General features: G+C 39.4%; 1 protein-coding gene across 4 annotated transcripts; it reads right to left on the bottom strand.

Moving 5' to 3' along the window:
- Positions 1–2946: 2946 nt before the first annotated feature.
- RLN3 (relaxin 3) lies at positions 2947–12751 on the bottom strand. 4 transcript variants are annotated; one of them, XR_015742001.1, is made up of 3 exons: positions 12616–12739; positions 6294–6359; positions 3117–3252 (listed from the first exon to the last, which is right to left on the bottom strand). XR_015742001.1 is itself a non-coding variant. In XM_026711562.2 (2 exons), exons 1-2 carry the CDS (start codon positions 5639–5641, stop codon positions 2999–3001), a joined length of 528 nt encoding a protein of 175 aa, XP_026567347.1. In that variant the 5' UTR covers positions 5642–5773; the 3' UTR covers positions 2947–2998. The 4 variants fall into 4 exon arrangements, 1 of the variants encoding a protein (XP_026567347.1); XM_026711562.2 differs by lacking the exons at positions 6294–6359; positions 12616–12739 and adding an exon at positions 5368–5773 and having other exon boundaries at positions 2947–3252; XR_015742003.1 differs by lacking the exons at positions 6294–6359; positions 12616–12739 and adding an exon at positions 5988–6075 and having other exon boundaries at positions 3130–3252.
- Between the last annotated feature and the right edge of the window lie 330 nt (positions 12752–13081).

Genomic DNA, 13081 nt, shown 5'->3' with positions numbered 1-13081 from the left:
TCTAAATCTTGAATCTACCTTGCTAAACGTTAGCAATTCCCCCCAGCTTGGCGTCATCTGCCAATTTGATGAGTTCCCCTTCTATCCATCTCATCTAGATCATTTATGAAGATGTTGAAGACAGAACCTTGAGGTTCCTCACTGCATGCTTCCCTCCACATAGATTGAAGACTATACACCAAGCAGAGGTGGTACTCAGCAGATTCTGAGCAGTTCTGGAGAACCGGTAGTGGAAATTTTGAGTAGTTTGGAGAACTGACAAATACCACCTCTGATGGGAAGATTTTACAGTGTCCTGCCCCTGCCATGCCCATGAAGCCACACCCATAGTACTGGTAGTAAAAAAAAACTGAATCCCACTATTGACACTGAGTATGGTTGGTCAGCCAATTGTGAATCCATCTGGTAGTGATACTATCTTTCCTACATGGTTCTATCTTACCAAGAAACAGGCTGTGAACTACTTTGCCAAATGCCTTACTAAATTTCCAAGTATATTATTTCCATGAATTTACTTTATCAAAGAAGGTAATAAGATTTGATTGGCATTGGTCTGATAGTTTTTGAACTGGCTGCTTGATTTGTGGCCATGATTACATTTTATGACAGTGAACACTCTAAATAGCCAATATTGCCCTTGCACTTATTATGTATGCCAGGGAATCAGTGTGGGTGACTGTGTGGTTAGCATATGCCTTTGCTTTAGAAGCAGTATCTAAGCCTTGCTGTTCTCAAAAAAAAATTGTGTTAAATTATTTTGGGAGAAAACCGCCAAGGAATCCCTGAGCTGTTAAAAAAAAAAACACCAGAAGATAACAGCCCAAGCAAAACAGAATGTACTTCCACTTGGAAGCCTGCTATATAAAATAGATCCTGTTATTTTATACCATCTGCTAACACTGAAGTAACTGAAAAGGCTTGGTGAGCCTATGTCTAGGAGGCAGGTGATTTTTGCAGGGGATTGTGAAATTTAAATATTAAAGTTAGGGGCAAAATGGAGGAGGGATTGCTATGTACAGAATGTGAGGTCTTGCAGATATAGATAATATAAATGTATAAGTTTATTGTGTATATTTAATATCAGGTTGTCACAATAAGGTGCACAGTCATGTATCCCTATCCCAGATAATACATGACCACCAAGACACAGTGGGGCCTGGGGTGTAAAGCAAAGATTAGGAATGGAAATGTGTTGGGGGCAAGGAGGATACCTGCGCTTTTACACACTCTGATGCTAAGGAGTTCTACTCCCCTTCCCACCTGAAAATAAATATCTTCCAAATGCAAAACACAAATAGAGGATACCTAGCAGTATTTTACATTTACTGTTGCTTTGCAACTGCTGAAAATCAGTATAAATACTTTTTTTTCATCTGCAGAATCCAAACAGAGTTTCACAAATGCAAAAAAAAATTATACAGGGGAAATTGAAGCCCTCTCTAGCAATTGCAATTTCCTTCCCACAATGTGTGCATCCTTTTGATCTATCAGACCACCATTCTCTTAATTCTGGCTAAGAATAGCATGAGTTGTACATATCTCACATATGTAGATTAATGGGAAAACTGGCTAATACAATTCAGTATACCCCAGCAGTCAGTCTTCCTTTTTTAGCCCAGTTGCAGAAGAAAATACCATGATATTAATATGATTTACATTTTCTCAAAAGTTTGGTATTATGGCAGATTGTTCCAGGTAAAATTGCACACAACCACTCTAAGAAATATCACTGGCTTTTCCCTAAACCTTTCCAGATCTTCTCAACATTTTTAGGCTGTTTGCATTTTGGTAAACTTGTTGAGCTGCTTGGAAATGTTAGGCAAACATCTTGTAGTGTTTATAATTTGAGAATAATTGATGTCATCAAAATAAAACAAATCTGTGTTGAATGTCCCCATTAAACCAAACCATTCTGAGTCAACATAGTGTATCTCATTATTTTGTTTCATTTCATTTTTTTTGCTTTTCAGCTTTGCTTTATGGTCATTTGGATCTCAGAGCAGCAGGCTTAGTTCCTCTTTAAAGAGGTCAAATGAATACTGTAACCATAGAAGCAACACCACCCTGAAAGCTGTTCATTGTGAAACCAACTCGAATACCAACCCAAGAATTTATTTATTAAATTTAATGCTGGTCTGTGACCATAATAAAAAACGGATTGTTTATTAAATTTATTTGCTGCCCATCTCACCATGAGTTCATTTATAAATTATCAAATGTGAGAAAACATTTATGACTCTTGCCAACACCCAGAAAGCTATTGCATTATACTTTTCCACCAGACATTCTCTGCTTTTGCCCCGAACCTTCCTTGGTGCCCAGCCATTCCAGTAGATCCAGCTCAGTGATGGGATTCAATTATTTTTACTACCGGTTCTGTGGGCATGGCTTGGTAGGCGTGGTGTGGCTTGGTGGGTGTGGCTTGGTGAGAGTGGTAAGGGAAGGATACTGTAAAATCTCCATTCCCACCCCACCCCACTAACCTGCTTTCTGTTCTCCTGTGCAGGGCAACAGAAGAAGACCCAGCCAATCAGCTGGGACTCGGGAGGCAGAGAATAGATGGGGTGGGGCCAGTCAGAATCCAAACTACTCAAAACTACTCAAAATTTCCGCTACTGGTTCTCCGAACTACTCAGAACCTGCTGAATACCACCTCTGACCCAGCTCTACTAATTTCAGCTGAGTGGAACAGGAGACAAGGGACAGGGCTCATTAATGTTCTTACAATTAATGGAAATAGTGTTAACAAGGCTTTCATAAGAGACCTGCAGAGCACTTTATAAGCAAGTAAAGACCATGTACAGTAAGTGGGATCCATAGGCCTCTGACAATCAGGGTCTACCTTGATGAAAGGAACGGGTGTTTCATGGAGGAATTCATGTTGCATTTGCACGCATGCTGGTTAATAAATCTTCAAGCTCACAAATTCTATAGTATATTTCCTTGTTTTATTTTATTTTTTAACCAAGGAACACATGTGGTAAATGAAAACCGCTACCTAACATAAAGAACTGATCTCACGCTTGCTGCAGCCCCACTTGCAACAGGCATTGCTCAGGCTTTCCATAACATCTCGGGCTCCGCGATCCAAAGACCAGGGCTCTTCGGAGAGGGCATAGCTCTGCCGACCTTGCCAGCTCCCATAACTGTCAGAAGGATCCTGTTGGGAGGAATGTACTAGATTCCATTCGTTGGATAATGATGCATCAAATGCTTCTGCAGGATCTCCCCCAAGGAGAGCGCTGAGATTTCCTACAATGAGAATGTAACATTGGAAAGTCGGGAAATCAGAGACAACATATTGGGCTCAGTAAATGGACATGGTACTAGGAAGTCAATTGAATCAGAACATCTTGAAGTAATAAGCATTAAAGGAAGCTGAATAAGTATTTAGACAACGCCCACATTTAACATCCTCTACAGAAGAAGCAAAACCTGCATTTTTCATAACACCTTTGGAAAACAAATGCTTTGTAGGCTTTCTTAATGAACTGTTATTAACTTTTCTGGTAATATTAATGTTTTGTAAATAAATAAAATATCTGAAATAGCCCTGAAGCAGAAGGCTGAACAAATTCGAAGATTAGCAGATACTCAGTTGTAACCATTCAGATTTGCCTCTTTCAAACAGGGCTTGAGTCTCGGTATTTCACGCATCTTTTTTGTTGGGGAAGAAGGTCAGCAGCATTTTCTAAATATCAATGTCAGTGGAAGTGAAGATGATTGTTGGTTAGTATAAACTGCAGGATTGGGCCTCAGAACATTGGTGGGAAAATGCCACTTGTCAATTTAATTGCCATCGGATCTTGTTTGGGCAACCAAAAGCATACTGAAAGGTGGGGAGACATTAGAAGGAAATGCTTGCAATTTAGTTTCCCAGACAGGGAAGTTTAACCTGTTCCTTGTCTACAGCTTTGTAATCATATCCTCTTCCTCCAACCCCAATTGCTTTCAGTCATATAGCTTCTGTTTTGAACAGAGGGACAGGAAGGGATGAGAAGAAGTGGGCTAAAGCTTAAGAGAGGATTATGGTATCTCCAGCTGAAGAAAGGGTGCTACTTCGGTGTGTTTCTGCATTTTTCTTTATGTATGCACTCTTTTCAGTACCAGATAAGGTGTGTTCCTCAAATGGTATCCAAGGTTTGCACCTAAAAAGTCCCACGTTTGGTTTCCAGCATCTCTTGGTAGAGCAGAAAAGACTCCTGTTTTCTACAGGAACGCCTTCTACCAGCCAAGTATTGCATTGTCCGTTAGTAAATAATCCATTAAGGAAAACCTAATACTGTACAATAAAGTGGCTTCCTATATTTTTATGATTCCAACTGGACAGATTATACCTATTTTTAACTCCAATCTAGCATTCTTGGGAGGATATGGGTGACACATTTCATGTAGCAAAGTATTTACTGACTGGGGTAATGGGAATTGTAACCCAACTTGCACAAACTGAGAAATGAAAGTTAATCAAGGTTGTTGGTGAATGGTAGGCAGTAACCCTGAATTGTCTTCTCACAGTCACCATTTGTTGAAAATACCCTAAGGGCTATGAATCAAAGAAGCTGAGCCAAAGGTAATGGAGCAAAGGGCTAAAAATTGTATGGCCCTGCCTTGATGCAGCAGCCTGCATTTGACCCTGATAGGCTCAAGGTTGACTCATCCTTCCAAGGTTGGTAAAATGAGAACCCAAATTGTTAGGGGAAAGATGCTGACATTGCAAACTGCCCAGAGGATCCCCTAAAGCATGATGTATATACGGGGCAGTATATAAGTTTAAGTGCTATTGCTATACGATTTGTGGTTTTCTTTTTGCATCTTCTTAACATCTGGCTTCCTATAGTCTGGGAACTGAAACCTAGAGTGTCTAATTCTTTTTTTCTAACTCTTCCTCAAACTTAACACCACCTTTCTTTACACATGAATAAAAAGATTGGTCATTTTGTATAATATGCTGGAAGTCTCCTTAAAGTCTGGTATGATATTCATTAGATGAAGCAGTTTATCAATCTTGTCTAATATTTAGATCTTAGAAGTGGTGTTTTATTTGATTTTTCTCCTTCAAAAAGATAGGAAGCAATTTTCCACATCGGTGAAGCACCCATCTTTGGTGAAGCATCCATTGGTGAAGCACCAAAGTATCTAGGTGTTGGCAGATGGTAACCCAAAATCCCCATTATCCAGGACTATGTTAGCTGGGAATTTTAGGAACTGTAATTCCCAGCTAATACAGTTCTACATAATTGGAATCATAGTCCTATTCTGTGTGGACGATATCCCATAAGGTAGAGCAACCTCTGTGATATAACATCACAGAGGCTGCTCTACCTTAACTAGAGTCTACCCCAAGTTGCCAATATCCCCTTTGCTCACCTGCTCGTTTCCAGCGGGATCCTCCACAAGTGAAGATGACAGCACGGATGAACTCCCTGCCACACAGCTTGACACCATAAGGGGGGGTCCTGGCTTCACTCACCAGCCATTTCTCTGAGAGCAGCACTCCAAGCACCAGAGCCAGGAGGAACTTGGGCATGGCTGAGAGCTCTGCCAGGTGGGAACTGGGCTTCCTGCAACAGCACAACTGCCTTTTGCCAGCTTCTCTCAGTGTAGCTGAGTCCTTTTTATACCTCCAGGTGGACATGAGCATCTTTCTGGCTATCTCCCCAATTAGCAACAGGAGGGAATAGAGGCCTTTCTTGGTGGAGAACTTGGAGATGTACACTAATCAGAGATAACCTTTTCCTTGTTATCAGCTGGGCAGATAGGGAATTGTGTTCAGTGCTTGCCTGGCCTTTCCTGGCAGGACAGACATGTAAGTGCATACAGATAAGAAGCACAGCAAAACATGCAAATGCTGATGAGTGGGGGAGGAACATAGGCAGAACAACTCCCTAAGACTCTCCACACTTATTTATGCATTTAGAAGACTTTTATGTCCCCAATGCATCGATAGAAGCAGGAAGGCAGGCAAGTAGGGTTCTCACTCTTATTACCTCTCCTAGTTTATCCTGATCAGCTTGGGCATTTGTCAGGAATAGCTGGGAATCATACCCCAATTGCCTGCAATGCACTAGGATAGAGACAGTTCATGTTGTATTACAACTACACACTTTTGTCAATCCTTTAACCTCAGAGCTACCCTCAACAGTAGTGCTCCAGAGCAAATGCAGTGCCTTTCCCCTTGTATTTGCACTGTTTATTTATCAGGTCATTAAATCAGGAGACTTAAGACATTGTACATAGTTAAACTCCATTAAAATACAATATAAAATCAAGTAAATTATGGGAAGAATACTTACCAGCTACCTGTCAGCTTTGAAAGCCATATTAGCACTAGAAGCTTCCATGCTGCCACATTCCTGTGCCTGGGAAATTGGGAGGGAGGATTTTGTAAAGTGTAGGTAGTTAGATATAATAACATTCTTCCTTGCAGTCAAGGTCATGTCTTTCATGCACCTGGATGAGGAGTGGTTAAGGGATGTCTCCAGTTGGGATGGATGGTGATTGGATCATGTGATGGACTGATGGGTGCAGGGGATGGATTTGTGTTTTGAATTACTGTGGGGAAAACCAGGAACTCTAGATCTGGGTTTTCCCAGATGTGCCAATATGTCAACTTTAATAAAATGGGACTTTGAGAAATGCCTGCCTCGGAGTCTTGGTGTTGCAGTTTGGTCTTTCTGGAATGTTGACACTACCAATCATCCATTAGTCTGAGTCAGAACTTGTCTTAACCTCTGGCCTCTTTGAAAAGCTACTTTTTTTGGTTTTTAGAACAAAGGTGAAGTTATATCAGCTACCTCTAGGTGGGAATAGTATTCCAGGACATGACTTTGGTATTTCACAAGATGACACTGTTTAGTTACTGGGAGTTAAAGCATACTGTCCCTGTGATCTTATATAGGATGGACAGAGATAATAGGAGAAAGTTGTTCATTAAGAATGAACAGGCTTTATAGAGGACAGTCAAAACCTTGAATTATATCCAAAAGCTCACTAGTAAACAATGGAGCACATGGAGCAGAGGTGTCACCTGGGCATATTGAGGTGCACTCATAGCTGGTCTTATGGCTGTATTTTAGTCTATGATCTTCAAAAGAAGCTCCATGCAGAGGACATTGAGAGGTGTCTAAGGCATGAATAACCGTGAGCAATTTCTTCTAATCCAGAAAAGAGTATGAGATAGATCTAGGAAAATGATTGCTGTTTGCTCTTTCTGCAAGAGTCGTGAGTTCAGTTTATATCACAGTTCGGTCTGGGGAAGTACAACCACATCACAATTAAAGGTGGCAGATCTTCAACGCAGCTGATCTATAAACCCCAAATTATTCATTCTTGTTAGGTTTGAGCTTCAACTCTTCCTTCTTTTCAGACTCTATCTTCAGGCAATGAGAAAGCACATCAATAGCCTCACTTTGTCAGCCAGGGGTCAAGATGTACAATCTGATGATTTTATATTAGGCAGATACCTGACACCGTGCTATTGGATTACCTTCCTCATGGATCTCATATAAATGGTAGATGGAAGAGTTTTGTGTCCTAAGAAACATCAGAAATCCCAGCCCCAGGACCTCATTCTCTTTACCAACATTGAATTCAGGCAAATTATTTTAGCTCATAAGGCAGAAAATGTCAACATGCAGCAAGTTTCTGAGGGAAAGTCAGGATGGAAGAGTATTTGAATTGTTCCTTTTGTTCATATTTTTTCCAAAGTTCATAGGCAGTGACAAGTTTCTCACATTGGCCCAACACACTTCCATGACTAAGAGAGAGAATCAAAATGCAGCTTATACAGCTCTCTTCCTTACTCTGATGATCCTGGGATACTATACCTGGAATTCAATGTTGCTTGTCCAATTGTAAAAAAAAATGGGAACTGCAGAAGAGCTATTGCATGGCAGATGGTTTTAGGCTGAATTAGAATAAATCCATTCCATAACATCAGAAGTGTAGATTTCTTTCCATCTATTTAAAAGAATTCTCTTTACCAAGTCCGAGGCTTGGTACAATTCTTCTGAAATGTCTTTATGCAAATATCTTCCACCTTATGTTGGCAGCAGGAACAGCACTGAACTTTGCTTATCTCTCCAAATTCTGTCCTTTCAGTCTGCTAGAGATAGCAAACAGTTTTCCTTATTTTGTGATAAGAAGACTGCGGCAAGCTCTTCCAGGCATATGCCATAGCAAATGGCATCACAGATAAGCTTTGGCCCAAGTGCTGGGTAACTAGCTTGCTCTCTGCTGCATGATAAGGAGTAACATTTCAGACAAATGACAAATATCGACCCTTCTTAATATCAGGGCAAGGCAGTGAAGTCAGAGGAGATGGCCTCAATGCCCTTGTTGAAAGCTTATGGGAAATAGGACTTTTGGATTGATCCAATAGACACCTTTCTCTCTTCGGAGTTTCTTTTTCACTTCCTTATAGAACTGAACAATAACTTAGGGTTTTTTAAATTTAAATTGGACTTTTATGAAAACTAGGAATTGACTTTTGTGTGGCGAGACTTCCAAAACAGGTTCAGCTAAGACTACTAGATTACTAGGAGGTATTTCTGTTCCAGATAGGAAGGTTCTGCAGAGGCGAGGATGGCAGAAAAGATTATTGGAAATTAACTTCCTTCTATCCAGGACATAGCATTTGAATGATGCTTGTCCTGAGTCCGCAGTACTGTCTGTTCAAGAAGCAAGTGGTGGCCTGCATTGTTTTAAGTGTAAGCAAGAAGGCCTCTGCATAGATTTATCCTGTTTGCTAATTGTACCATTTACTGGATCAGGAGATTCTATGGACAGTCAGATGACTGATGGTGATGATGATGATTTGGTTACCTTAATATGTGGACTATTGTAATGTGTTTTACATAACACTGCCCAGAAGTTGCAGGTGGTTCAGAACACAGCATGGCTCAGTGTGCCCATCTAACATCTAGGTTTTCAGGTACAATTCAAGACACTAGTTCTCATAAGGCCTGGCTATTTATGGCAATTTGTTTATCTCCCATAGCATCTGACCACCCTGTTCCATCTGGCAGAGTTTGCATGCTCCAGGTTCTTTCACGATAACAATGCTGTCTAATAGGAGGTATGCCTTCTCTATCAGTGCTCTTGCCTATATCCTGACAAATGTCTACTCCTTCCCCGACTTTGTTAAAAAAATAAAAGGTTTCAAAATGTTGCTTTTTTTACCAAAGGTTGGGCTAACCTGGAGCCCTCAAGAGTAATGGTATAACAAACCTTTTATATTGCTTCATCTTTGAATAATTATTTTGATTTGTTGTATGCCACTCAAGAGTTGAAATGGTATGAAACAATATAGATTGGACGACTCTGTTCTTGTTTCTCTATTTACTTTTATTGATCACACCGCACAGATTCCCGACGATTGGGGTTGAGCTAACATTGTGCCCAAATGATACGCACATGACACTTGCCTACAAATTACAGGCCTAATAGCCTGCTAAGCATAATAAACAAACTAATGAACTAGTTGATTGGATTGATTCAGAGCATATATTAAATGATGAGTGAAGAGGCTTCAGGTCTGGATAATCTATGGATATGTCTTGGCCAAAAGGTATACATCTGGCTGAAAAATATGCCTCTAATTTGATCTAATTCCCAGATCAAACTTTTGCTCATGCATAAACTATATAGGAATTCTAGAGTCAAAGTCTGCTGCAATATGCAAGGCCACTATACCACGAAAATTCAAACTCACAGAGGAATGAGGCACGGATGTATTCTAGCTGCTCTGCTGTTTAATTTATATATAAACTCACTTGTGGCAAAATGAACCAATTAGAACACCACCTTCCAAAATTAGTGAACAGGCATATTGCCACCCTGCTATATGCAGACTGCAACTTTTGTCACAATAAATTGGACTCAAATTAGCCCTGAATGCTATTGTTCAGAGGAAGTTTTCAAAATCAATCACAACAAAATCCAAATCTTGATTTTTGCAAGGAGACATTAAGGGCATGACTGGAGGATAAATGGCTAGAATACCGAACAAGTTAAAATCTTCAAATATTTGGGCGTGATTATCCATAGTTTCACCAAGTGCAGAGTTGTCAGAGTCACTGGGCATTTCCTGTCAGCATTTCATTTTCTAAGCAAGCCTGGGTTTTATTTTTTACTTTTTGAGTTTATTACTTTACTCTGTGCGTTTTGTCTTTAAAAGTTGACCAGCTGGTTGAATGCTGATTTGTTTCAACCCCCTGATGGAGTCTGTTTTTTTCTATTAGTTTCCCTCTGATTTGTTATTGTTTTGAATAACTGTAAGAAAACATGGCGTGTTTTTGGATGGTGAAGTGCTTTCATTTGATTTACATTATTGGACTCTCACTACAAAATTTTTATATTTGCAAAATATTTAGAGTTTATTTCATTTGAATTTTTTAAAATCTTGGTTCAAAATATCCAAAAAATATCTTTGTTTCCTTCTGCTTCAGTGTTCTTTGTTCTGTGGCCATGTTTCACAGAGTAATAATGTATCAGATTACAGAAAAGCTAGATTGAAATCTAAGAAAAGACTTTTTGGTAACATGCATCTTTTAGTTGAAAATGTTTTTTTATTTTTTTTGATGAGATAATGCCCATAGAAAATATGCAGAGGCATTTAGTTTTGGATAAATTAGGTTCCCAAAAGGACTCTGATATGAAAGTTGCAGAGAGATATGTATTCCACAGCCAGAGAATTTATGAGCCAATCTTATGTGTCTCTTTGAAGTTCATTTCTTTACAATACTAGAAGCCTGACTGAATGAGAACGTGACATTTTTTCTTTCCTACAAGGATTGAGATTGGAGAATGGATTTATTACACCTAAATGTATGGACTTCTGTATAGAAGACTTCTGTATGAACTTTGTTGAGAAGATAGACACACTGAACTGAATTGGAATGGAATGAGGGTTTTAATTACATATATTTACAATTTTTCTTTTTCTTTTAAAGAATATAGTATGTATTATAAGAATGTACCAAGCAGAATTCGATTGGAAGTTATGTATTATGTATTATATTGAAGGTCATAACCTTAAGGTATATATCAAAGTTTAAATAAGAGTTGAATTGATAAAATTAAAAGATATAAAGGTGTCGTACTCCAATTAGTAACTACAGGAGAAAATTTGTTTAATGAGAAAATATGAAATTGAAACAGAACAGACAAAAGCATAAATATAATAATTTGAATTGAGATGAAATAATCAAAATAAATTGGGAAAATTAAAAGGGGGGAAAAACTATATAGAAAATGCAGAATAGTAATAAGATATGGAATAGAACACAAAAATGAGCATGAAATTGAGTTTGTGTCTGTATACAGAAGTGCAACCCGGGACCATGCTATTTTCAAAAAAGATGTTTTACTTGTATCTTGTGTGTGTGAAAACCCAAATAAAACTTTATTTAAAAAAAAAGGGGGGGGGTTCAGTCCAAATTTCTAGGGGTCATATTGCAGATAGCACCCTGCATTCCTAATACAGTTCTAAGAGGGAGGCAGAGTTGTCCAAAGTTGAAACAGATGCATAAATTTCCATTATAACACACTGGCTAAAATTACTGTTCTTCCCTATCAGTCCTCTTATGGAGAAGAACAATCAATCAACATAGGACTATTTCATTAAAACTCCAACAGGTCAGCCTCTCCAAGGAGTTCCTAACAATAGGCTACAATGTATTGGGGTCAGGAAGTCCAACAGGATCTGTCTGCTTTAATCAAGAATGTTTTCTTGAGCAAAGAGACCTCCCTTTGCAAACCAGCAAATTATCAGATAAACTGTCTCTAAATTAACTCTAGCTTATTACAGTGCTCTGCCCACAGCAATTTTGGAGAGCCAATATAGCAAAGTCCCACATGGGTTGAGACTGTCCCTGTGGACTAGGGGCCACTGAAATCACAGCTCATTCCCTGCAGTACTGAACCCTCTGTAAGGGCTCAAAGACTAGTTTTCTAACACCTTACCTGACAAAATATCTTGGAAATTCTGATCCTTTTTATGTACAACTAACTATCATTGGATCAGTAAGATACAATTTCTTTGAATGTAGCTAGGTTTTACTGTACTGTCTGTAAAATTAGGCAGATCCTGGTGATTCATTGGTGATTCATTGATGATTGACAAGTTACACGGAAGGTCTGAAATTCAAACTGAGTAGGAAAGTCAACAGGCTTCCAGATAACTCACAATGCCCTTAATTTTAACATTAGGAGATCTGGGCTGCAAAACCACAGCAAAAGGTTAATAGCCCTTTGCTGCCCTCTATTGGCCACCATATAAAAACATAGTTGACAGAACTACTACTGTAAGATTAACTTAGCCCAATTTTCTAGGGTTGCACAATGCCCCGAATTAATCACATAGGCAGGATTTCCATTGGCCAAAATGTAGTTGGCTGTTTTGAATTGGTGTATGCCTGGGGTCTTCAAACTTGGCAAGTTTAAGACTTGTGAACTTCAACTCCCAAAATTCCTCCTCCAGTCATGTTAGCTCAGGAATTCTGGGAGCTGAAGTCCACAAGTCTTAAGCTTGCCAAGTTTGAAGACCCTATGCAAACGATGCTACTAAAATTTCTGCATTTGGCGCAAAAGGTCAAAGGCAAATAAGATACTCACCACCGGTAATAACTGCTCAACAGTATCTTTAGAATCAGAAACTGCTGCTTTGTAAGTGCCAGTCGGAGAGCAACACCAGGAGCCAGCTTTACAGGTAATCCTCAACTACAGCAGTTCATTTAGTGACCATTCAAACAACGGCACTGAAAAAAGTGACTTATGGCCCTTTTTCACACTTACGACCTTTGCAGAATCCCCATGGTCCAGAGGTGGTATTCAGCAGGTTATGACCAGTTCTGGAGAACAGTAGCAGAAATTTTGAGTATTTCTGAGAACTGGCAAATCCCACCTCTGAGTGGAGATTTTAAAGTCTCCTCCCCGCTGCCATGCCTACCAAGCCACGCCCACAGAACCGGTAGTAAAAAAAATTGAATCCCACCACTGACATGGTCATATGATTTATATTCAGATGCTTGAGAACTCACATTTATGATGTGTTGCAGCATCCTAGGGTCATGCAAACCCC

Source organism: Pseudonaja textilis, chromosome 2 (genome assembly GCF_049901715.1).
Source record: "Pseudonaja textilis isolate UNSWEBS1 chromosome 2, rPseTex1.2, whole genome shotgun sequence".
Lineage (NCBI taxonomy): Eukaryota > Metazoa > Chordata > Lepidosauria > Squamata > Elapidae > Pseudonaja > Pseudonaja textilis.
This window is presented reverse-complemented; position numbering and strand designations above follow the sequence as displayed.